The sequence below is a fragment of the Ursus americanus genome, chromosome 9 (assembly GCF_024610735.1).
Source record: "Ursus americanus isolate L20-20 chromosome 9, mUrsAme1.1.p, whole genome shotgun sequence".
Taxonomy (NCBI): Eukaryota; Metazoa; Chordata; class Mammalia; order Carnivora; family Ursidae; genus Ursus; species Ursus americanus.
In genome coordinates this window covers 27,942,363-27,967,546 of record NC_142135.1, presented here as the reverse complement: position 1 = coordinate 27,967,546, position 25,184 = coordinate 27,942,363, and the positions used below count along the sequence as shown (strand labels likewise).

Sequence of the window (25,184 nt, the reverse complement as noted above, 5' to 3'; positions counted from 1 at the left end):
AGATATATGAATGGTGGCAAACATTTTCATTTTGCTTTGATTTTTGAGAAACTTATTATGAAGGTATCTGTTCCTAAAAGGCAACTAAATCGACTTTGACATCTGTTTGGTAAAATGCAGCTGAATATTTCCAGGGACTTAATGGCGATAATTAATAATACTTAAATGAAAACTTCATTTCTGGTAGCCTAAGCATTGTTTTTTTAGTCATGTCAGTAGACACATATGTATGAGCTATGATAATAAAATAATTAAAATTAAACTGTGATCTTTTTAAATATCAGCCTAATTCCAAACAGTCACCTTGAAAATGACTACTACCATTTTTCAGAGGAATTTTGGAATCCTTTCCTTTGGAAGTGTTTTCTAGTGCAAGGTCATAAGTCAACTGGCCACAAATTAAATGGAACTATTTTAGAGTCACTTCTTTTGATCTGCTCTCACCAGACCTGCATTACGACTGGTGGAGCACATATATAAGACAGCTCACTTGTGCCCAGATAAATGTAGTTCATTAAATAACATGCTTTTAGCACCTCCCATGTGGCAGGCATGTGCTGGGTACTTAAGACGTTGTGAACAAGACTGTCCTCCTGGGCCTGTCCTCGTGGAGCGCACATGCTAGTGAACACCACATTCAGGGAACCTAAGCAGAGCAGAACTAACAGGTCCGCAGAAGGCTACATGGCACCCAGGGTTGGGTGGCTTTTAAATATTTTATTTTATCTGATGAGGCTTATATGTTAACAGACTAAAGCTTTATATTCTAGAAATAAAAGTTTACCAAGCTCCAGAAACTACTTGCCTTAAGATCTTTCTAAAATTTAATTCTACACAGCTTATTCCAAGACATGGATATAATTTGGTGATTTTTTTTTTAGCAGCAAAGTCCATGCAATTTTATTTCCCATTTATTTCTATGTTCTTTAGAAAAGCCAAAGAGAAGACTTCCAGCATTAGCAAATAAAGGGATATTTTTAAAGCACTTTCAGGTGAATCACACCAAAATTAATGGATCAAGTATGGCCAACCAATATTCTATCACCATGACTTCATATAATTGCAGTTATAATATACCCATGATGGCTGTGAGCTTTGGGCAGGTAAGCCTAGAAGTTTACAAGTTACTATTTTCAATTTATGGGAAATCAGCATTGATCTAGTAAACTTTCTTTTTAATTTTTACAAATGGCTGACATACAGATGGAATATCTTTTAAGAGGACACGATAATTGTTCTAATGATAAGCGAAGAGTTAGAGGCTTGTTGAACTTGAGCATGAAATTTCACTTTAAGCATTAAAAAAATCTTCAAGAAATACATCTATGGGAAAAAACAAGGGGAAATAAACAGTCAGATTTAAGTGGAGTTTTCTCTGTTGACCTAAAAGGAAAAGTTGCAGGCTCTTTCAGTAAATGTTCTGAACAGAGATTGTTGAAAGAAAATCTGAGATTCTGCAATATGTTTTTAAATTGTTTCTGTTATGGGGCGCCTGGGTGGCTCAGCTGGTTAGGTGTCCAATTTTTGATTTCGGCTCAGGTTATGATTTCAGGGTTGTGAGATCAAGCCCCATGCTGGGCTCCATGCTGGGTTTGGAGCCTTCCTAAGATTCTCTTTCTCCCTCTCTATCTCTGCCCCTACCGCCCCATCCCACTCTCACACACATGCATGCTCTCTCAATAAATAAATAAATAAATAAATAAATAAATAAATAAATACTTTCTGTTCTAAACACCATTTTTTGCTTATCAAAATTGGTATAGGGAGGAAAAATACAGTTTCCTAAAATTCCAAAAGGATCTGAACAATTTTTTGTACTGCTTCAGTTATTTATAGTAAGACCAGTATTAAATACTGTATTTTTATTTTTTATTTCTATTTTTTAAAAGATTTTATGTATTTATTTTAGAAATATATATATATAGTGTGTGTGTGTGTGTGTGTGTGTGTGCAAGCAGGGGGAGGAGCAGAGGGAGAGGGACAAGCAGACTCTGACTCTGCACTGAGCACAGAGCCTGACGTGGGGCTTGATCCCACGACCCTGAGATCATGACCTGAGCTGAAACCAAGAGTCAGACACTTAACCGACTGAGCCACCCAGGGGCTCCCTATAAGTATTTTTAAATTTAATGTCCTACAAAAACATACAATAAATTAATATAATTTTCTACAATGAATCAAAAACAAGTATAATAAGTTCAGGATTAGGGTTAAATAATAAATATTGTTAGAGGCTCAAAGAGTGTTTTGCTTAATCATACTCTGATTCTGTGATTAAAAATACTGAAAAACTGTAAGTATTCCACAAAAATTGCTTTACCCCATGCCTTCTCTAATGGCTAATGCTGTTGATCACCCATATATCCTCTTCTGTGAAATGTTTCTTCATGTCTCTTGCATATTTTCTAGTTGGGTTATTTGCTTATTGTTTTTAAAGCTCTTTTATACTCCAGATATAAGTCCTTTCTCAGATATATGGTTTTGCAAATATTTTCTCTAAATGTGTACCTTGCCTTCTCATCTTCTTTATAAGGTCTTTCACAGGACAAAAGTTTTTAATTTTGATAAGATCCAGTTTATCAATTTTTCCTCCTGTGAATGGTGCTTTTTGATTTCAAGTTTAAGAGCTTTTGCTTAGCCCAAAGTCCTAAATATTTTTCAGTTTTTCTCTGAAAGTTTTATAGCTGTGCATTTTCAATTTAAGGCCATGATCCATTTTGAGTTAACTTTTGTATAAGATGTGAAGTTTTAGGTCGATGTTCACTTGTTTGCCTTTGGCTCCAATTGATCCAGCACTATGTATTGAAAAAGCTATGCTTTCTTCATTGAATTACTTTTGCACCTTTGTCAAAAGTCAGTTGGGCATATTTGTGGAGGCATATTTCTCTATGCTCTATTCTGTTCCATTTCTCTGTGTGTTGATTCCTCCACCAGTCTCCTTCCTGTAGCTGTATAATAAGACAGCACTGGATAGAGTGATTGCTCTTATTTTATTCTCGTGAAAAATTATTTGAGCTACTCTAGGTGCTGTGTCTTTTTGTGTAAATTTTGGAATACACCTGTTATGTCTACAAAAATCTTGATAAGACTTTGATAAGAATTGTATTAAACCTATTCATTGTTTTGGAGAGAATTCATAGTCTTATTGGTCCTGCAATTCATGAACAGGGCATCTCCATTAATTTAGGTCTGCTTTGCTCTCTTTCATCAGTGTATTTAGGTCTTCTTTGATTGCTTCCATCAACATTTTGCAGTCAGGTCTGATCCAGTACATGTTTTGTTAGATTTATCTGTATTTCGTTTTTCTTTGCAGCAATTGTAAATCGTCTGTGTTGTTAATTTTGGTTTCTACATGCTTGCTTTTGCATATAGGAATGTGACTGGTTTTTGTGTTGAACTTATATCCTGCAGCCTTGCTGAATTCCATGAATTTTTACAAAGTAAATGCCCTCATGTAACCACTACTCAGATCAAGATAAAGAAAATCATTAGCTCCCCAAGAGCCTTCCTTGTGTCTTGTGTCATTAGATTACTCACTCTTCACCCCTGGAAAACCGCTGTTTTGATTTCTACCACCAATAAATAGTTTTGCTTGTTTTTAATATTCATTTCAGTACGTAGGACAGTATGTGTTCTTTTGCGTCTCGCTCCTTTTATTTGCTGCTGTGAGATGTAGGTGTTGCATGCAGCTGTAGCTCATTCTTTGTCATCGCTTTACCGTAGTCCATGGTATGGACGTACCACAATTTGACCATGCAATGGATGGGCTTCTGCCCTATTTCCAGTTTGGCACTATCATGAATAAAGCTGCAATGAACATTCTTGCATATGTCTTTCCGCGATTATGTTTACTCATTTCAGTGGGCAACGAGGCTTCTAGTTTTAAATTCTACAAGATTCACAGACAACTATGAGGGCTCAGAAGCAGGAGACTCTCATTTTCACTATTAGAGTTACAATCTATGAATTTTTATAACACTGTTGCTTTGGTCAATGGATTGGCAGTCAACATTAGACAGGCTTTTTCTGAGTCTGGATCAGTCTCTGTGCCGATTCTATACTATCATATATTGTTAGTTTTATAGTCCCCATATGTTATTTCTCCAAAAAGCATTTTAGTTTTTTGATAGCTAAGACTGCATCTTGTGTTTCCCTGCTTCTCCACCGTGATTAGCCCTGAACCTTGAATGGAATGCCTGTTCAATAAATATTTGTTCGTTGAGTGATGGAGGGTACACTCTGAATTAATGAGGTGTTCCAGCTGATTGCTGCACAGATGACTGAGTTGACTTTGGCCTCATTATTGCAGCTGTGTAGGTATGGCCTGTGTTGACTTATGTGACTCTCCTTAATGTTCTGAAGAATCCTGAATACCTGAGGCTCGTTTATGTCATGTTACGGGATTGTACGATAGTGAAATGGAAATCATGTTAGCCGTTCTTACGTTTAAGCATTTTATCAATATTTATTTTGGAAATTAGATAATCACAAATGAGACAGAGAATGAGTCTGTTTACAGAGGAGGTAATTGGCCAGGGGAGTCAAAGATTCGTATTCAAAGAATTCAAGCCGCGTCCCCATCTCTAAGTGGCAGCTTTGACATTCAAGCTTATGGACACATCCTCAAAGGTATATGACAAAAGTTCAGAACATTGTGTGTGTGTGTGTGTGTGTGTGTGTGTGTGTATCAGTTGGACAGTACTGATCTAGACAACCATAATAAACATTTTGGTGTATTTCTTTCTAATATGATTTCTCCACATAATTTATATAGTTAAGATAATGTTAGTAATGTAAAACTAGATTATTCAGAACAAATTATATTTTCACTTCTTCTTTATCACCTCTCTAGATATAACAGGTTATATTTCCGAAAGTTTGTTTTTCTTTTATATCTCTTGGCTTATAGGTTATTTATAAAGTTAATCAATATTAAAAATAAAAATATTTGAGCCAAGGCTATAATCTGAAGTATATTACTCATGTCATTTTTGCTTCCAAGGGATACGTAAATTCTTGGCATAAATAAGATACAAATTTCATTTTTACTATATTGAAGGAGGACGGTTGGCTTACAAGTGATACTATGCAGTACACATTTCCTGCATCTTAAGGGTGGAATTTATTCGTGAATTTTTCACTCCTATTTCCTGTTCTCCTGTGAGTGCAGGCCTTCCGGCCACAGCATCAGCTCCAGATTTGCAGTTCGCGCTCCAGAGTGTGGAAGAAGTGGGCCGCGTCTCAGTGACCCGCGAGGGAACGTGCTCTGGATATTCGTGGAACATCAAGTGGAGAAGCAGATGTGGAAAGCAGAATCTTCTGCAGGTTCCCTCAGCTGGCTTCGTTTTGTTTTTTTCTTCTGGGTGTTGCTTGCTTATTTGCACCCTGTCTCTCTCTCTTTTTTTTTTTCTCACCCTGCCTCATTTTTATAGGAATTTGAGACTGTCTATATTTTTAAAAAATGCAAACTCTAGACTAAACATTAAAAAAAGGAAATTGAGGAGAAGATTGTTCTCAGTTATGTTGACATGATGTTCTCTTTCATGGAGAATCGCTCTTGGTACTTTATTTGCTGTCCCCTCTGGAAAAAATTCAAGAATCGGTGTTAGAAGACCCTTGACAGGGACAGGAGGAGGCCAGGCAGCACCAGTCTCAGAACTAAATCTGGGGGAACCAAGTATAATCACCCTTGCTGTCTATAATTCTACCACCATCAGCTAAAGCTGTATTCTGGGGCCTTGGATACTTTTCTGGTTCTAAAAATGATTTTCAAGTTCATAAGGGAGTCACATGTTAAGCTGCATTCTAATTACCTTTGCTTAGTTAGAGTGTGAAGGGGCAGGGAACAGGGGTCAGGCCCGGAGTATGTGAAGGAGAAGAGTCTAGAGGTGTCTGGGGGCTCAGATTGTCAAACATTAAAAAGATGGTGCTTTCCAGTGGCAGTGAGAGTGTGAGGAAACAGTCTTTCTCAAACGCCATTGGGGAGAAAGCCAATTAGTATGACCTTTTTGGGGCATTATGTAGCAGAATCTGAATATAGATACCCTCTGATTTGGCATTCTCAGCTATTTAACGCTATACTACTGAAATAACACAACTATGAAATGATATAGGCACAGAGGTAGTCACTGAAGCAGTATTTGTAATAGTAAAAACCTAGGAACCTATCCTTATCAGTAGAAGAATGCTTGTTAAAATGCCACAACCTTAGCATGACTGTCATGCAGCCACAGTAGACCTGGATAGTCACTTGGAAAGATGTCCATGACGTAAGGTGGAAGAAATACAGCAGTCTACTTATGAAACCATTATGGGGGAAAAAATAGGAGAGAGGGGAAAGAGGAGGGAAAAAAAGGTGTATAAATGTAGCATACAATGTACACACATGGGCTATGGATGTGCAAAACAGTAAGTCATAGAGATATGGAGGTTATTTAAGAAAATGCATGGTCTAAAATGAGAATTAGAAGATTCTGGAGCTGAGCAGCTCTCGTAACTGGTCTTCTTGGTATCTCTGCTGGTGTCTGTGCATTTACTCCTTTGTCTCTTTTCTGATCAGTCTCCTCTGCTTGCCCATCATTTCTGCTTCTTATCAGCACTTCGGCACATGCAAGGCTCAGCATGGAGACTCCTATCTCTTTGTTAGCCACGGTATATACCAGAAGCCTACTGTATTGGCAGAGGCATTTTGGAATGCCCAAGTTGTACATCTTGAATTGATTTGATTCATTTTTATTATTGGCAAAAAGTACAATTCCACAAGTGGATCAAAAACCAGGATAGTCAGGGGTGAAAAATGCTGAAGGAGAAAAGTTGACTCTCAGGTGGAAAGAGGAATAAATTATTCAACTATTCAACAATCATTTGTCAAAGCAGTCATATTCAGAAAAAGCATAGAATGTACTGAGAAAATAAAATTTAGTAAATTCATTTTCCTGGGATATATTTTATTCTAAAAATTCAGGTTACTTTTAGGCATTTAATTCAACTTGTAATTGATGCAATATATGATAAGACAATAATCTTAGCATTTTATTGGGGGTAGAGTATGCTCACTTGTGAAGAGGTTCCTTTTTCAAAAACTGGGACTAGAATGTTTTCAAATGCTTTTTTTTTTTATCTTTGGCTTTTATTCATTTTCAACCTTGCTTAATTTTAAAAAGAAAAACTAGTGTGGTTATATTTATCATAACCTTTCTAGTAAAATAATTTTGTGTAACAATAGGTTAATGATTCCAATATTATTGGACAAAAGGCTAATATGACAGTTGTGAAGATAAAGGAAGGTGGCTTATTCAGACAACGCATACTTGGAGACCTACTTCATACACACAGCCAACAGCCACAGGTATTCTTGAAACTTTCCTCATGACGTTTAACATAATTTTAAATGTGTAACTACTTTGTAATACATTAAAGGCCAGTTAAACAGCAGGGATGATGTCTTTATTTTCATGTGAATATTTGTGTCAATGGTTGATCAACTCAATAATATTATTTTATGACTATTTTATATATAAAATTATCTTCCTTATGATAAAGGAGTGGATTTTTAAGCTTTACTACTACCTGTTAGAATTTGAAAATATATTCTTTCATTTAATCTTTACAGTCATTCTGTGAAATAATTATTACTATTACTACTTTAATGATGAGAAAATTAATATATAAGGAGTTTAGATGACTTTCTCAAGAGCAACCTTTATTTTCCTTCATAGCACTACTCACCACTAGGGCATAATACATATTTACTTTTTTAAAAAATTTATAGTCTTGGGGTGCCTGGGTGGCTCAGTCACTTGAGTGTCTGACTTTGGCTCAGGTCATAATCTCAGGGTCCTGGGATCTATCGAGCCCGCATTGGGCTCCCTGCTCAGCGGGGAGTCTGCTTGCCCTGCTCGTGTTCTCTCTCATGAGCTCTCTCTCTCAAATAAGTAAATAAAATCTTTAAAAAAATTTATAACTGTCTCTCCCCACTAGAATATAAATTGAGTGACAGCAGGGATGTCGTCGGTTGTGTTTAATGTTGTATTACTGTATTTTAACATTTACAACTGTGCCTTTGCATAGGAGGCACATTTGCTGAATGAATGAATGGTCAAAGCAGAAAAAATATGAATGAATAGACTAATTTTTATAAACAAACAAGCAAACAAATAAAATTCCATCATTTAAAAAAATCCTATGCATATTCTCCTTAGCCATGCTACCCCTGTTCTCTGTTTCTTTATTTGAGGTTGAAGTCTATGTCAATGGAATTCCAGCTAAATGTTCGGGTGACTGTGGGTTTACATGGGATCCCGTGGCCACTCCATTAGTCCGGGCCATAAACCCATCTCAAGGTAATCTCCTGCTTTATAACTTGGAGTAGAGGGTGGAAGACAACTAGCAAAACTGTAAACTAATAATGATTTTTTAATATACAAGTTTCACCAATCAGGCAAGCAGACATTTTCTACATAGTCAAAAAAAAATCTATCAGATCAGAAAGCTGTAGAAAGAACATTTATTGTTTATTTTTGAAAAAAAAATCATATTTGAAGTGGAACTTGCCAGTCTTCTACTTCTCTAATTTCACCACGTTAGAATCAGTCTCTAGAATTTCACTCTGATGAGGCATTTTTGTGAGCTTCTGCTTGCTGGGGTATTAACAGGAATCTTATGAGACCACTTCTAGGGGATTTAGGACTAAAAGGCTGGTAATGAGACAGCTGCTGTTAGTAAAAGAAAATAATTAGGTCCTAGACTTGAGAACTAGAGAGAAAAAATTATTGCCAAGAACTCAGTCTTGGGTGACACATTGTACCATATCTTCATGATATGTTATTACTTTAAAAAAACATGATTCCGCTTTGTGTCTGAACTCCCAGTACTGAAGTGAACAGCAGGACTAAGGTTGTTAGGAGTGACCTTTGTTTCAGTCAGAAAGATAAGCTCAGATGCTATCATCACACATTTAATCTTGGTAGCTAGTAGAAAAATTCATCTGCTAATTATATATCAGGGGGAAAAAGGGACATTTTAAAAACAGTACATCTTTGTGTTGGAAGAATATGTTCTTCAGACTTTTTTTACAGTAATGATATTACTTTGGGACAATTCATGTTACATGGGGTCAAAACTCTCAAGAATAAGAATCTGATTAACTTTCATTTGATTGTGGTTCTTTGGTATTTATATTTTTTGTATCTACCCTTGTATTTTGTAATGAATTTCCATTTTTATATGCACTTCTGGAAGAAATTGTTTCTTACTCAAAATAATTAACAATCTGAATTGCCTTTTGCCATATTTTGATAAATTTAAAAATAATGAAAAGATACTTATAAGTATAAAAGACATTTATACTTATAAATAATGCTATAAAAAACACCTATATGCTCTTCATTGAAAATTAGCACTGTTAGCATTTTGTCCTATTTACTTCCAATCATCAATTTAAGAAAGGAAATATTATAGGAATAGCTAAAGTCCTCTTGAGGCCAAATCTCTGCTTCTGGTCCCTGCAAATCTCCCCAGAGGCAGTCACAATAATTAATTTTGTGTGTATTCTTCCATGCCATTTTAATACCTTTTGTATATAACAGGCACACATGGTAATTTTGCCAGTTTTTTTAAGCTTATGAAAGAGACGTTGAAATGTAAATATCAGAGCTATTACACTGCAAATATCATTTGCATCTGACTTTTTGTCATTCAGCATTTATTTTGAGAAATACTTATATGGTTTTTGCATGTCTAATTCATCATTTTAAAATTCTTCACGAATATCCCAATTTATTCTTGTCTCTGTTGATGGACATTTAGATTGTTTGCAGTTTTTTGCTTTTACCCATAAGTGTATTGAGCTTTGCTGCACAAGTCCCCTATTGCATACATCCCGGAGCTTCTTTAGGGTATAAGCCCAGAGACAGAATTGCTGGCTAATAAATGAGTTAATGTGTATTCAGTTTATTAGATGACCAAATTGCTCTCCAGAGTGCCTGTACTTGCAGCAGGCATGAGAGTGCCGTATTCCCCACATCCTTGTCAATACTTGGTATCACCAGCTTCCTAATTTTGGTCAATCTGATGGGTGAAAGGGTTTATCTCATCATCATCTTAATTTGTCTATTCCCTGATGAGTAACGCGTGTGAGCATCTTCTCATATGTTTCTCAGATATTTGGGTTATTTTTTCTGCAAATTGCTTGTAAACATCCTTTATCCATTTATCAGTTGTCTTTTTTCTATTGACTTATAGCTGCATATTATATATTATGTTTCCCAATCCTTTGCACATGTCTCCTCCCAGTACGTCACCTGCACTTTTAGTATCCTGCTTACGGAAGAACCATTTCAATCATGGATTTGTTCCAATTGATTTTTCTTTTCCTTTATGGTTAACCATGGCTTTTTACACTTACTTAAGAAACACATCTGTACATTAAAGTTAAGATGTTTGATTATGTTTTCTTCTAAACTTCTAGAGTTTCACATTTTTCATTCTTAGCTATTTAAATCCACATGGAATCCATGTTGTATGTGATGTTATATAGGTAGGGTGACCATATCATTTATTGACCAAATCTGGACACTAGAGTCAATGGAAGAACATTAACTATAAGGTGCTGAGACAGTGGGTGTACGCTGGTAATATCTCAGGTACTTGAGGATGTGTGTCTCCCTAGATAGAGAAACCTTATTTTATCACAAGTGGAAAGTGCCCACAACACATATGGTGCAGTTCATCCTTTTGTCATGAATTCGTGATGGCAGTCCCATTGTAGTGTAAGTTACCATACAGAGATGCCTGTTTACTTTGTCGTAACAGTAATTTTCCTTTCTCTATGTCATTCTGTACTTCGGTCAGATAATTCTTCCGCTAATCTCTATCAACATAGATTTAAAACATGAAGCAATGTAGAGCAATTCAATGGAAAAAATTTACCATTGGTAAACATGTGCCTCCCCCCCCCCCGCTTTATGGCTTATTGTTTATAGCCTTTAGAAGATAGGCATATTTTTCTCTGCAAAGCATTTGATTTCATAAGAACAGATTCTGTGGTTTTTTCATTTTAATATTGTTGTTCAAATTGATCATTTTCAGGGTCCTATGAAAAAAGCGCAATTCTAACCATATCAGGCTCTGGATTTTCTCCCGATTCAGCTGTATCAGTTTCAGTTGGACCAATGGGTTGCTCTCTTCTTTCTGTGGATGGTAGGTCCTTAGTAAAATTATTACCATTACATCTAATTGCTTTTCTCTAAGACAAGGTAGACTCAAAGAGCAGTATTACAATAATCCTTCTATAGCTCACCCTATGGGGGCATGAAATTGGCCAACTTCTCTGGATAAATGCACTATCTTTTTAATCTTTCGTTATGACCACAGACTCATTCTTTCAGGGCTGTACAGTGTCTTTATCTCATTAACAGTTGATTTTTGTTCTTTCCCTTCAAAAAGTTGTTTTTAATTCGGATATTCTGTGCATTCTTGAGATCTAAATCAATAATGCACTTGTATTATAAATGCACGTATACTGTTCTAAATGAACTGTGAAGGATAGGTTTTCATTTAGGCTTTGATCACCGTTCTTGATGAAACCCGATTTTACTTAGTTTTGGACATAAATCATACATTGAACCAACATTTTTAGAATTATTGATATAAATGATTTTACAGATTAGGACTTTTAAGTTATTATTATAATAACCTTTTTTTTTTTTTTTTTTTTTTGGCCACAGAAGTCAAGGGCAAATTGTTCACTTTGCTTTTATTATTTTTTCACCTAGCTTTTTTCTAACAGTGTCTGATTCATAACACCAGGTAGCTTGCAGAAACTTTCACCCCATTAATATATGAGTAGTTTTCCTTAGATACATTACTTGGGGTATAAAAATGAAGGCCAAAATTTATATTTACAAATATAAAATTTAAGTAATTTTATCTTACAAACATATTTAATTCATCATGTTTTCCTATTTTATCACTAGAAAATGAGATCAAGTGCCAGATTCTGAATGGAAGTGCTGGGCATTTCCCAGTGGCTGTGTCCGTAGCTGATGTTGGACTGGCACGGAATGTGGAGAGTGAGGTCTTCTACTTCACTTATCAGAATCGGATCTCACACATCTGGCCTGCTTCTGGCAGCCTGGCAGGTAATAGTTAATTGTTCTAAACAAAGAAAATTGCATAAATTTCTGTCATTTCACTGTACTATTTCTAGAACAGGGTGGAGCGAGAGGAACCCCAAGCTCCCTCATATAGAACAAAGGAGACTCCCGTTTTGGAAGGCACAGTGATTAAATGGCTGACTAATTCTTTTGTTTCTTATGAAGCACAAATCAGGGTGACTGCTTATACTTACATCTTAGGTTATTGAATTAATATCATCAATTATTACATGTTTCTAGAACAAGCTCATCAATTATGTCAAGATAAGATTTATTAGTTATTATTCTGCTTACCAGCTGCTCCATTTGTAACCACAGTCTCAGTGGAGCTACTTGACCCAGAAAAAGTTCCAGGAACGAATCGGGGAAAGGAAGGCTGACGCAGAAGATGGAAAGAAAATAACACATTTTTCCTGTCCTGCTTCATTTCCTTTGCCTTTGTTTGATGATGCTCGGTTTTGGATTTTTGCTTTGGTCTCGATCTTTTTGGTGTGTTTTGTGTTTTTGTTTTACTTTATTTTTGTTCGTTGGGATTTTTTCTTGGTTCATTTTACATAGAGATATTAAAATTTGAGATTTGGGAAGAGTCATAATTCACTTTCATTCCCTCCCACAGAATGGTTAAGTATGTAGAAACAGCATAATTTCTCTTTAGAATGAAGAGGACACTATGGAAAATAGCAGTTGCTGCTAGCAATGCCCCAAAGCAAATGGTGGTTCCAAATCTGTTATTTCATTAAATCACTTGGCCCAGTTCCTTGATGGTTCCAGACTTCAGAGCTCTGGCTCCCGGATGTGGTGGTGATTAAATACATTTCGAGTCTGATCCTTGATTATTTGTCAACCCATCTCTTGATGGTTAGAAAATTCTTGAATGATGAGTTAGATTCTTGCCGGTTTCCTTTGTTATTGTTGATCTATTATTGTTATTGTTGTTTCCTTTTGAAGGTGGTACTCTTCTGACTGTATCTGGATTTGGCTTTAATGAAAACTCAAAGGTATTAGTTGCAAATGAAACCTGCAATGTGATTGAAGGGGATTTGAATAAGATAACCTGCAGAACACCAAAAGTAAGGCATCTGACTTCAGTCATTTCTTTTTTTCCTGAAAAATCTCAGTAGGTTAAACACGTGTCATTTTTACCTAGGAACTGTGGCATTACAGTGTTGTTCTGTAACAATTATTTCTTCAACATCTTTCTCCTAAGATCCAAAAAGGAAGCATTATATCCACATTCTAGATACTTACCATTTGGAAAGACAGATGCATAAATCAGTATTAAACAATGTGTTCCGCTTGAAATCATAGAAGTAGATACAAAGTAAAAATAAAAGATAGTGAGGAGAGGGGCGCCTCAGTCATTAAGCGTCTGCCTTCAGCTCAGGGTGTGATCCTGGCGTTCTGGGATCGAGCCCCACATCAGGCTCCTCCGCTGGGAGCCTGCTTCTTCCTCTCCCCTCCCCCTGCTTGTGTTCCCTCTCTCACTGGCTGTTTCTCTCTCTGTCGAATAAATAAATAAAATCTTTTAAAATTTTTTAAAAAATATAGTGAGGAGAGATTGTAGAAAGAGTTTCACAGAAAAATTGATGGCCTATCAGAACTTGAACAATGAGTGAGAGTTGACCAGGTAAATTGAAGGATAAAAAAAATTCAGTACTAACAGTCTAAAAAAAAAAAATTCAGAGAAGCAAATCTGAACATTTTTTGTTTCTCAAAAGAAGAATATATGCCTTAAATGTGATAAAGTTTCAGTTTGTCGACAATAATTAATAAAACAAATGCCAAAAAAACCCATGTGAAATTCCTCATGCAGTATTTTATCTTAGCAACATTGTTCTTTATCTTAAAAAATAGTGTCTAAATTTAAACCAAGACTCTTGTTTGCTTATTTTGTGCAAAAGGATGCTGAATCCAGTAACTAACATTAAAAAAATTGAGCAGACTCATTGTGGGTATTATGTAGTTGAAATCTGTAGGAAAAGTAAATTTGAGCACGTGTTGGACCAAATGATGATGAAAATCTGAAGGATATGGTAGATGAAAACTTTGTTCAAATTACATCATTCAGTTAAACGCTGAGTGCATGTTAAGCAAATACTACATGCTGGACAAATGTTTATTCCTAACTGGGAAGTGTATAGATATTCTATCAGTGAAAGTACCAAACATTTTTCTTAGGGGTCCAAGCGTTAGTCTGATTCTGAAATTAGGTCAGCAAAAACTTACAATGTGATTTGTCAGTGAAGGGGAATAAAAAATTACATTTGAGTGTGTTTTAAGAACAAAGTGTCAAAACTTTTAGCACCTTTGCTTTATCAATTTAAAAGAGTCACCTGTCCAGGGGCATCTGGGTGGCTTAGTCAGTTAAGTGTCTGCCTTTGGCTTAGGTCATGATCCCAGGGTCCTGGGATTGAGCCCTGCGTTGGGCTCCCTGCTCAGTGGGGAATCAGCTTCTCTCTCTCCCTCTGCCCCTCCCCCTGCTCCTGCTGTCTCTCTCTCAAATAAATAAATACAATCTTTCAAAAAATTTAAAAAAAATAAGAGTCGCTTGTCCAGAGCATATGAACTGTATTACAGAGCCCTTAGGAATCCAATAATATATGTGCATTTAAATTGGTCATAAACACCCTGAAAACCACTTTATCATATATCTTTATCTAAAAAATTAAAACATGTAGCTTACATTGGATACCACAGCTTTCTAAATATCTGAAAAATGATTCTGATTCATGACTTTGAAACCAAACAGTTTATTTTGAATAATTCTATTTGATTATAGGCATTGGATTTCTTCATCTCAATACTTAATATTTTCTAATGTTTTATTTTTATTGTTTTTTTGTTTTAATATTTTCTTGTTTTATTTTTTCTTCTTATTTTAGAGAATTGAGGGTACAGTTGATATTTCAGTTATTACCAGTGGATTTCAAGCCACAGCAAAGGATGCTTATAGTTATAACTGTTTACAGACTCCAGTTGTAACTGATTTTAGTCCAAAAGTACGAACAATACAAGGTAAGAAAAATTTCAATAAGATCAGTCATTTGACATATATATGTAAGGTGTATATATGTAAGATATACATGTATATATAAGCTATATGTATACACAACATAGATAGATGTAAACTATTTCTAGAAGGGTTTTTGAAGCATAGTTTCTTCTACAGTTGTTTCTTAAAGCAAAACCAGCCACAAGTTTTATTTTTTTAAGCATAGATTAGTCTACTTATTATTTCACTTTAAACATGTGCAATAAGGAGAACAATATTAAGTTTTTTAGAAAGTACTTTGCCATCTTTTTTTCCCTGTGAAACAGTTAAGCATGAATTTTATCTCAATGTGGCAGCTATCGATTCTTTCACTGATTTTTCTTTTGCCTCTGCAAGCATTAGAATTTCCTAAGTCCAATAAAAGATAAGAATGAGTTGGTTAAAACCATGAGAGACTCTGGACTCCGGGAACCAAACTGAGGGTTACAGAAAGGGGGGAATGGAGTAACCAGGTGATGGTTATTAAGGAGGGCACGTGTCGTGCTGAGCACTGGGTGTTATAGGCAACTAATGAACTGTTGAACACGACATCAAAAACTAATGTTCTATATGTTGGCTAATTGAACATAACAATAATAAAACAATAAAAATAAAACTCTTAGAATTGAAAAAAAAGAAATGAGTTGGTTTACTTAATATGCAAATTTTATGCCACATAATAAGTTGAATCTTCTTGTAAAACTTTTATTCTCTTTTAAAATAACAGGTGAAGTTAATTTAACAATTAAGGGTTATAATTTTGGAAACGAACTCACACAAAATGTGGAGGTATACGTTGGAGGAAAACCCTGTCAGATTTTTCAGTGGAACTTCACAGGTATTAGATGTCTCTTGCCCAAGTTGTCTCCTGGAAAACATGATATCCATGTAGAAGTCAGAAACTGGGGCTTTGCATCAACAAGGTATAGTAATGAACTTGAGGAGTTGTGGAACACATGGGGCTAATGGTTTTGGGATAAGAAAAGAAATAGTCATTGACTTTACAATATTTCAGTTGCTTTTTTCACTTATCTACATCTTTTGCGAAGTGCTCCGAGAAGATCTCATACAGTGCAATCTGTGCTTGGTTTTGAGGCCAATACCATTCAGATGAGGTTGTAAGATTCTCTGTGAATCTAGGCTTACGTATATATCACATAATTTTCTTTTATTCTGGGAATACTTCTCGAGCAGTTGGTGAGGGGCAGGAATTTTCTCAGTGCTGGATTCACTGTGGAGAATAAGAGGGACGTGCCCTCCACTATTAGTAATGCCCACAGTTTTGTTGGGGAGGCAGATTTCAAACAAGAAGATTACATCGATAATTTAATTATAGGTGTGAAAAAGGCTATAAGAGGTAGTAGGTCTGTAAGAGCATATAATAGAGAGCACTAACTTCCCTGAGGGACAGGAAAGCGTTGCAGCTGAGCCAAGCAATGGGTAGGAGCTGCCCATAAAGGAGAGGATGGAGAGAATCCTTCTCCAGCTGTTTCCTTTAGGTAACTTCAGTATTTTCTTCCCAGAAGCTGTTTGTTAAAACTTGAGTAAAATTTTAGTTCTGGCATAAGAAAAGTACTGGTTTAGAATACTTAGAAAAAGAGGAAACTGAAATTTAGGGATTTAAAAAAAAAAAAAGGGCAGGTACACCTGATTCAGAATAGGAGGAGGGATTATTGCAGCAGAATCTTGAAGTGAAGGGAGATGAGCAACAGTAAATATGAACCCCAGAACTACATCCCCTCTTCGACTCACAGGGCAGAGTTCACAGGGGTTCTAGAAGAGCTGCTGGTTTGTGCTTTGGCATGGTGGAGATAATGAGCAGAATTGACAGCATACAAAACTGGGTATTTCAGTGACCATTCAAGAAATATGAATTCAGTTATGCTGAGGAAGTGAAATAAAAGTTAACACAAAGACTCATTTTACTCATGATGAGAGCTGGGACGTAGGAGTCTACTCTAAATATCAGGGCAGAAAAGCACTGTACATTCTGATGGCCTCCTAGCAGACCCAGTGTCTGTAACAAAGCAAAATAAATTTAAAACTCTCTCATTTGAATAGTGGGAAGGGAGATCATGACAAGCTTCCAACATACATAGAATAACAAATTCAAGTTAGTTGTATAAAACTTTTATTTCTTATATAAAATGTATGGAATTTCATTTCTATTCTCTTATAGATAGTGCTGTGTTTATGTTTTACTCTAATGAATATGTAAAATGTTTTAAAGGACATCATATATTTCTTGTGACCTCAATTCTTATAACCATATCTTTCTCATAACAGTTTAATGTTCTCCATCTCAAATTATTCTTGCCATGGGATTTTTAGAAATCTAATTTTCATCATTAGGGAAAAACTATTATTATATGTTATTATTATATATAGTACATTATTACATATACTATATATGTTATTATTATACACATACAAACACAGACCATCCAACCAAATTAAGGTCATGTTAATTATCAGATTATCTAGTTCAAAAAAGTAATGTCTAAATATTCAACTACTTCCTTTTCCTAAATGAATCATATCCTAATAAGAGTTTAGCGCTAGGATCTCATGGAAAGCTCATTGAAACATTGATTAATTTTTCTTTTGCAGAGACAAGTTGAATGCTTCTATACAGTATGTTTTGGAAGTGACTGCCATGTATCCACAGAGAGGCTCTTTATATGGTGGAACCGAAATCACTATAATGGGTTTGGGGTTCAGCACAGTACCAACTGAGAACACTGTGCTCTTAGGTAAGAGCACCTTCACAGAAGGGTGTTATCATTTTTTTCACTTTAAAAGACATGCTTCGGCTGCCTGGGTGGCTTAGTTGGTTAAGCATGTGCCTTTGGCTCAGGTCATGATCCAGAGTCCTAGGATCAAGTCCCAAATCGGGGACCCCTACTCAGCAGGAAGGTCTGCTTCTCCCTCTGAGCCCCTCCGCTCGTGCTCACTTGCTCTCTCTCTCACAAAAATAAATAAATAAAATCTTTAAAAAAAATAAAATAAAAGATGTGCTTTTAGGTGCTGAGTTATTACACAAATACTCTCAATCATGGAAACTTTATTTTGCTATTAGCGTATAAAAGGTTAAGTGTGTTGGTTACAGTGGTAAAGAGAAATTGAATAATTGCTTTTGATTTCAATAAATAAATATTTTATATTTAATGTGTATAAAAAGTAAAGGTCTTTGGACTCTGGGAAACAAACTGAGGGTTCAGAGGGGAGGGGGGTGGGGCAATGGGCTAGCCCGGTGATGGGTATTAAGGAGGGCACGTATTACATGGAGCACTGGGTGTTATATGCAAACAATGAATCATGGAACACTACATCAAAAACTAATGATGTACTGTATGGTGACTAATATAACATAATAAAAAATAAATAAAAAATAAGAAATACACAAAAAAAGTAAATGTTCTAAAAATAATACTCAAACATGATAACTCTAAGAAAAGTATCAAAGATTTTACTAGATAATGTGGAGCTTTTGCAGGGCCTTAACTGTTTGCTAATTATACTTCATCTCTATATTTTACAAAAAAATATTTGAGAAAATGTTATTTTCCCTGTCTTTTTTCTTTCTAGGGTCCTTCCCTTGTGATGTGATTTCCTCATCAGAAAATGTCATAAAATGTATTCTTCATTCAACAGGGAATACGTTCAGCATTACCAACACTGGAGAAGATTCAGGTATCAGCCAACGTTTCTATATTGTAAATAATGGAAGCCCTCTACCCTGAAATTGATTTTATTTTTATTTATTTAATACTTCATAGTATTCGGAGGAAAATGTATTGCTATTTCTTTCTATAATTCGTCAATAGTTTGTCTCTAATTTATCCCCTTGACATAGGGGGCCACATATAGAATGAATCAGTGGTAGACTTGAGTCTACAACTGTAATTTGCAAGTTGAGGAATTGCCCCTAGGTTTTCCTGCAGTACAGAACCTCCTGAGTTATGGTAGTTTGTTATTGGCCATGGGTTTCTAAATAAATATTCAAATTGAAATTATATCGATTTTGGCATGCCTCTATGCCTGAGAAAATTCTCATGCTTAAAGAATTGATCATAGCTTTAAAAATTATTCCACGTGATATTTCTGAACAACTTGTTTATTGATTTTCTGATTTTTTTTCAAATTGTCTCTTGATCATCAGTTTTGGAGGTGTATGGTTTATTTTTTTCCTTAGCTTCTCATTATCTTACTTTCCATTATTTCTGTTTATTTTTGTTACATGTTTAAATTATGCACATAAATATAAAAATGGAATACTTTCCAAGATAATTATGAGGAATTTTTACTCTTTCTCCTTTTAAAAAAAAAAATGTCTCGATTCTTGCTTCCAGTACTTGGATTAGGTTATGCCTGGTCACCATCAGTCTTAAATGTATCTGTGGGAGACACAGTGACATGGCGTTGGCAAGCACATCCATTTCTTAGGGGAATAGGATATAGGGTTTTCTCTGTATCCAGTCCTGGAAGTGTAATTTATGATGGCAAAGGATTTACGAATGGAAGAGAAAAATCTGCATCTGGTATGTTTCAACTTTGTTGCATTTTGTGTCATGTTTCCTTTCCCCAGATATAATAAAAAGATGTTGTTTAGATTGAAGATACTTCTGTATAAATAATATGTGTAAATACACAAATTATTTAGTGGCATTTTATTGCTGTAGTAAAAATGTTACAAATTTATAAAAATATTATAAATGAATGTAAGCAAGGTATTTTGTATCAGAGATGAGTTCTGATTCAGAAATATCTTTACTCTGGGATAGTCAACCAATTCAAAAAAAATATCAAAATAAGCAAAATACAAAGAAAATTGGAGTATGTGTTTTAATCGTACCAACTTGGTAGCAAGTCATGAACTTGGGTTGATTGGAATCAGCAAATTAGTATTTCTTCTAGGACAGCTCTGTGCAAAGTGTGCCGGTTGGACCGTATGTTTTGTTCTATATATATATATATAGCAGTTTGAACTTTTTCTCGTGAATACAAAGCATTGTTTGTTTTTTAACGCATGTTGAAGTTTTCTTTAAAATGTGGTAAGTTATGCCAGACTGGACGTGATTTTCTAGAAAAGTTAATGCTGGATCTTGTCTTCCTGGAATGTAGTTTCAATATAGAAGATAGTTCTTTTACAGCCAGTGAGTTTCTTTACTACTTCCTGTTGAAATATCACATGCATGAAAGATAAGAACCCTGTCATCTGCATGTGTGTTTGAACGATCATTTGAAATTTCTTTTGGAGGATGCATTAATTGCCTGTGTTTATTATGTACAATGTTATTTTATGGCAGGTTCATTTTCTTACCAATTTACTTCACCTGGAATCCATTATTACAGCAGTGGGTATGTTGATGAGGCACGCTCCATTTTTCTCCAAGGAGTCATTAATGTTTTACCAGCCGAAACCAGGCACATTCCCCTGCACCTGTTTGTGGGTAGCACTGAAGCCACATATGCTCAGGGTAAGAAGGTTAAAGGCGGAAACCCTGTTACTCCAGTGATCTAGAGTGTATGTAGCCTTTTTGGAGTAAGAAGCAGATGACTTGGCGTAACCCTCCTTCTGTTTCTGACCAGCCACATGACCTTGGATAGATCTGGACAGTTCTGAGGCTAGAATTTATCCTATAAAGTGAGGCCCATGTTAATGTTGTCCTGCCTTTCTCCCAGAATCCTTCCGTGCCTCCAATGAGATGTAGCGTGACACTCTGTATGTGCCCCCAAAATATATCAAAATGTGAGATGATGTCATTGTTATGTTTTCCGCATAGGACCTGGCCTTAGATGAATTGAAGAATAAATTAATTTTTATATTCACACTTCTCTCTTTACTATACCACCTTTGCCCAGGTCTTTATTTTAACTTCATGTTGCCTGAGCCCCTCTTGTCATTAAAACAAAACCAAAAAAATTTTGAACAGAGTATAAACCACCACCATTAAAATAAAGAGTAATGCAGTCTGAAAACAGTTCTTGTTTTAGAATATCATCTGTGACTTACAGGCAGTTCTTTTGCCTAAAGGACCTGTGAATTTGCACTTGGGGAGCTCTGTGGCAGGCTGCCTAGCAACAGAACCCTTGTGTGGCCCGAACAATACCAGGGTTACAAATTCAGATGGATTGGTCTTTGAGCTTTCAAGTTGTTTTTCACCGTCTATAAACAACATTAGTCCATCTGCTGGAATACTAAATGAGTTGATAACCATTACTGGACACGGCTTCAGTAATCTCACATGTGCTAATAAGGTAAGAATACAAAGATCTCCTTTTTACTACCATATACTCAATAAAAGGAAAATGTTGCATCCACAACCTCATAATTAATTTGTAACAGCTTTATTACAATATAATTCATATGCCATATGATTCACCCACTTAAGGTGCATAGTTCAATAGCCTGTAATATGTTCACAGAGCTGTGCATCCATCACCACATTCACTTTTGGAACATTTTTATTACCCCAGAAAAGAACCCCTAACCCTTAGATATTGCCATCAATCTCTTCAACCCTCCCAGCCCTAAATAACCACTAATCTACTTTCTGTCTTTATGGATTTGCCTATTCTGGAGTTTTCTTATAAATAGAATAATATATATGGTCATTTGTGACCAACTTTATTCACTAAACATAATGTTTTCAAGGTTCATCCATGCTGTTCCATGTTTATCAGTACTTCATTTCTTTTTATGGCTAAACAATATTCCATTATATAGTATACACATTGTATTCATCCATTTACCAGTCCTGGGCATTTAGATTGTTTTCATCTTTTTGACTGTTATGAATAATGTAGCTGTGAACATTCGTGTCTGGTCATAATTTAGTTTTGAGATTAATCCAAGAGATGCCTTAATCAGCCCCCAAAATATCCTTATGAATAAAAAAGTTTGCATGAGATTAAACTTTTAAAATTTAGTTGTTAATACAAAATTTAAGTCCACACTAAAGTAATGTATTGACTTGTCTCTGTATTCATTTCACTTTTAGGTTACAATTGGTAGCTACCCCTGTATTGTAGAAGAAAGTAGTGACAATTCCATTATATGTCATATTGACCCTCAAAACTCAATGGATGTTGGCATCAGGGAAATTGTCACATTAACGGTCTACAACCTGGGCACTGCTATCAGTACGCCGTCCAATGAATTTGATAGGCGATTTGTACTTTTGCCAAACATCGACATGGTGTTGCCACATGCAGGATCAATTACGGGAATGACAAGAGTGACCATAAAAGGCTCTGGATTTGTAGTCTCTTCTGCAGGTGTAGAAGTCTTCATGGGTCATTTTCCATGTAAAGTTCTATCAGTAAATTATTCAGCTATTGAGTGTGAAACATCTCCTGCTCCCCAACAGCCTGTGAAAGTGGATCTTCTGGTACACGGAGTGCCTGCCCAGTGTCAGGGGGACTGCAGCTTTTCATACTTGGAAAGCATCACTGCTTTTGTAACAAGAATCTTCCCAAACTCTGTCGAAGGACCTGTGAAAGTTCTTATTGAAGGAGAAGGCTTTGGCACTATCTTGGAGGACATTGCTGTTTTCATTGGAAACCAACAGTTCAAAGCAATAGATGTTAATGAAAATAACATCACTGTTCTTGTGAGTCCTCTTCCGGCTGGACTTCATTCTCTTAGTGTTGTGGTGGGAAGTAAAGGCTTGGCTCTGGGAAACCTTACTGTTAGCAGCCCTGCAGTGGCATCTGTCACACCAACTTCTGGAAGCATTGCTGGTGGAACTACGTTGGTGATCACAGGAAATGGCTTCTACCCAGGCAACACCACAGTCACTGTTGGGGATGAACCTTGTGAAATTATTTCTGTCAACTCCAGTGAAGTCTGCTGCTGTACCCCAGCAGGGACAGCTGGAAGGGTCAGTGTGAAGATCTTTGTCAACGCAGTTGCTTATCCACCTCTGTCATTTACGTATGCCTCGGAAGATACTCCACTTCTCCGAGAACTTGTCCCAAATACAGGTACTGCAGTACTTTCCTTTTGTTTTCTCAATATGGTATTATCAGTAATATTTATTAGTGTAGAATTGGAATAATGTTTATAAATGATTATTAAGATGTGTTTTTAGACAATCCACTTAACCCAATTAATACATGGGATTTGAGTTCTGTGTACTTTCCATTTTGTGATTGTTTTTTGCACATTCTTGGGATAAAATTTTTAGTCAAATCCCAACTTCTATTTGAAACAAAATCCGCATTAACTTGACCTAAATTTCAGAATGAGGAAGAAATAGATGGCTATCTATGAATTAAAATTGAAAATTAATTTGTGTCATTACTGTTGATATGGCACAGGAAACAACTGTTCAAATTCAGAAGTAGGTTACTAAACATTGAGAGTTTTCCTGTATATCTTGTTGCCATGAAACTACAATTGGATACTAACTTATTAACTCAAGTTCTTTTTAAGGATGTAATTGGCCCACTCAGAAAAAAACTTAAGAAATAAGATTTACTTAATGATTTAACATAACTCATTTTCCTAAGCTAAAAATAGATTGAGATGTCTTCTTAATTTTTTGTCATTATTCTATGCTGTTTCTGATAATCTTTAAGCTCTTGGAATGCGTATCATCTACATAATGAATTCTGGAGGCTGCTATAGTTGATGATGAAACATGGCCTCGATGCCTAGGTTCAAATCTTGGTTCTTCTACTTTACAGTGATGCAACTTTGGACAAAGCTTTTTAAATATTAGTTTCCTTATACATGCAAGTACCTACCTCATAAGGTTAAAGCAATTCATTTGTATAGTGTAACTTAGAATGGCAACCTTAAAAAAGAACTAATTAAATGCTGGCTTTTTAAAAATAGTCTTTCTTTAGTTTATATTACCAGAAAATGTGGTCAGGTTTGGGTAAGATGTGTTCTCTCCCTTCAGGAAGTTTGCTATTGAAATTTTCTTTGGTATATCAAGTTTTCTCATTTAGAAAATTTTTAAGAAAGCAAACATGGATAATAGCAATGGCATAGTTTCCCCTATACATTTGTAATCATTGCAAATGATGAACTGGAAATTGGCATATGTTTTTATTTCCATGAACCATTTCTGTCCCATCTCTTTCTTTGAATGTGTCTTTCAAACAATGTATTTGAAGATACAAGACTTGCAGACAAGTGAGAACTTTCCTTATTTACTAAGGAAACAAGGCAATAGGTCACACTTAGAACACTTCCATTTGAAAGGTGAAAATACTAGACAAAATTAAAATTTAAGGCTTAAGAAACATTTTTTTTCTTTTGGCTCCCATCTTAAAACCATTTCTAACATGAAAATCTCATAAATACCTGTGGTCTTTAAAATGACAATTTAAATGTCAGTGATCTTTACTGTCGTCAGTTATATGGTTCTTTTTATTATTACTACTTGAATTAAAATCAACATACTTGGTGACTCTGTATATGTAACAAGTTACATTGATTTGTACCTTTCACTTATTATTTAGGTATGTAGGTATTCATCTGGATGACCTATGAAAAATGCTTTGTGTTTAATGCCCTCAATGCATTTTTGTCAAAAGGAGGAAGGAAGGGAACAGAAGAATTGCAGTACTTTGTTCTATGTACATTTATTCAAGGCATCAACGTCAACATTCATTTATAATTCTTTAAATTAATTTCTTATTTCTATATATACTATCTCATATCTGATTACTTATCTATCATAATTTATCAAGTAGACATATTGAAAATATTTAAATTAAGAAAACTAATCCATCCTCAAAAGAGTTGCCAATATCAGGGAAGTACCAAAAATAAAAAATAGTAAGCCCCATCCCTAAAATACACTCCAACCCACCACCCGTGCTGAGACATTCATACTTCCTGATTCTGAATCTTCCCTTTCCTTTTCTTCCTCTTCTCCATGAGCCTGAACTGACATTAACAATAGCAGCAGAATAACAATGCAGTGGAATGGACAGAAGGGCTGGGAAATAATTAATGTTGAGATAACTTATTGTAACTA

General features: G+C 35.5%; 1 protein-coding gene across 6 annotated transcripts in view; it reads left to right on the top strand.

Moving 5' to 3' along the window:
* Positions 1 to 25,184, top strand: part of PKHD1L1 (PKHD1 like 1) — a 148,683-nt gene that overhangs the window by 41,756 nt on the left and 81,743 nt on the right. For all 6 annotated transcript variants that reach the window (XR_006781065.2, XR_015725752.1, XR_006781066.2 and 3 more), the window contains exons 23-38: positions 931 to 1,103; positions 4,482 to 4,629; positions 5,171 to 5,325; positions 7,226 to 7,348; positions 8,237 to 8,342; positions 11,089 to 11,199; positions 11,976 to 12,140; positions 13,104 to 13,225; positions 15,038 to 15,170; positions 15,914 to 16,109; positions 17,797 to 17,939; positions 18,775 to 18,879; positions 19,539 to 19,727; positions 20,496 to 20,666; positions 21,224 to 21,447; positions 22,191 to 23,175. Coding sequence is in view for 3 of the 6 variants with exons in the window: in XM_045805776.2 (XP_045661732.2) it covers positions 931 to 1,103; positions 4,482 to 4,629; positions 5,171 to 5,325; positions 7,226 to 7,348; positions 8,237 to 8,342; positions 11,089 to 11,199; positions 11,976 to 12,140; positions 13,104 to 13,225; positions 15,038 to 15,170; positions 15,914 to 16,109; positions 17,797 to 17,939; positions 18,775 to 18,879; positions 19,539 to 19,727; positions 20,496 to 20,666; positions 21,224 to 21,447; positions 22,191 to 23,175 (3,249 nt within the window). In the remaining 3 variants the exon portion in view is untranslated. The remainder of the gene's footprint in view (positions 1 to 930; positions 1,104 to 4,481; positions 4,630 to 5,170; positions 5,326 to 7,225; positions 7,349 to 8,236; positions 8,343 to 11,088; positions 11,200 to 11,975; positions 12,141 to 13,103; positions 13,226 to 15,037; positions 15,171 to 15,913; positions 16,110 to 17,796; positions 17,940 to 18,774; positions 18,880 to 19,538; positions 19,728 to 20,495; positions 20,667 to 21,223; positions 21,448 to 22,190; positions 23,176 to 25,184) is intronic.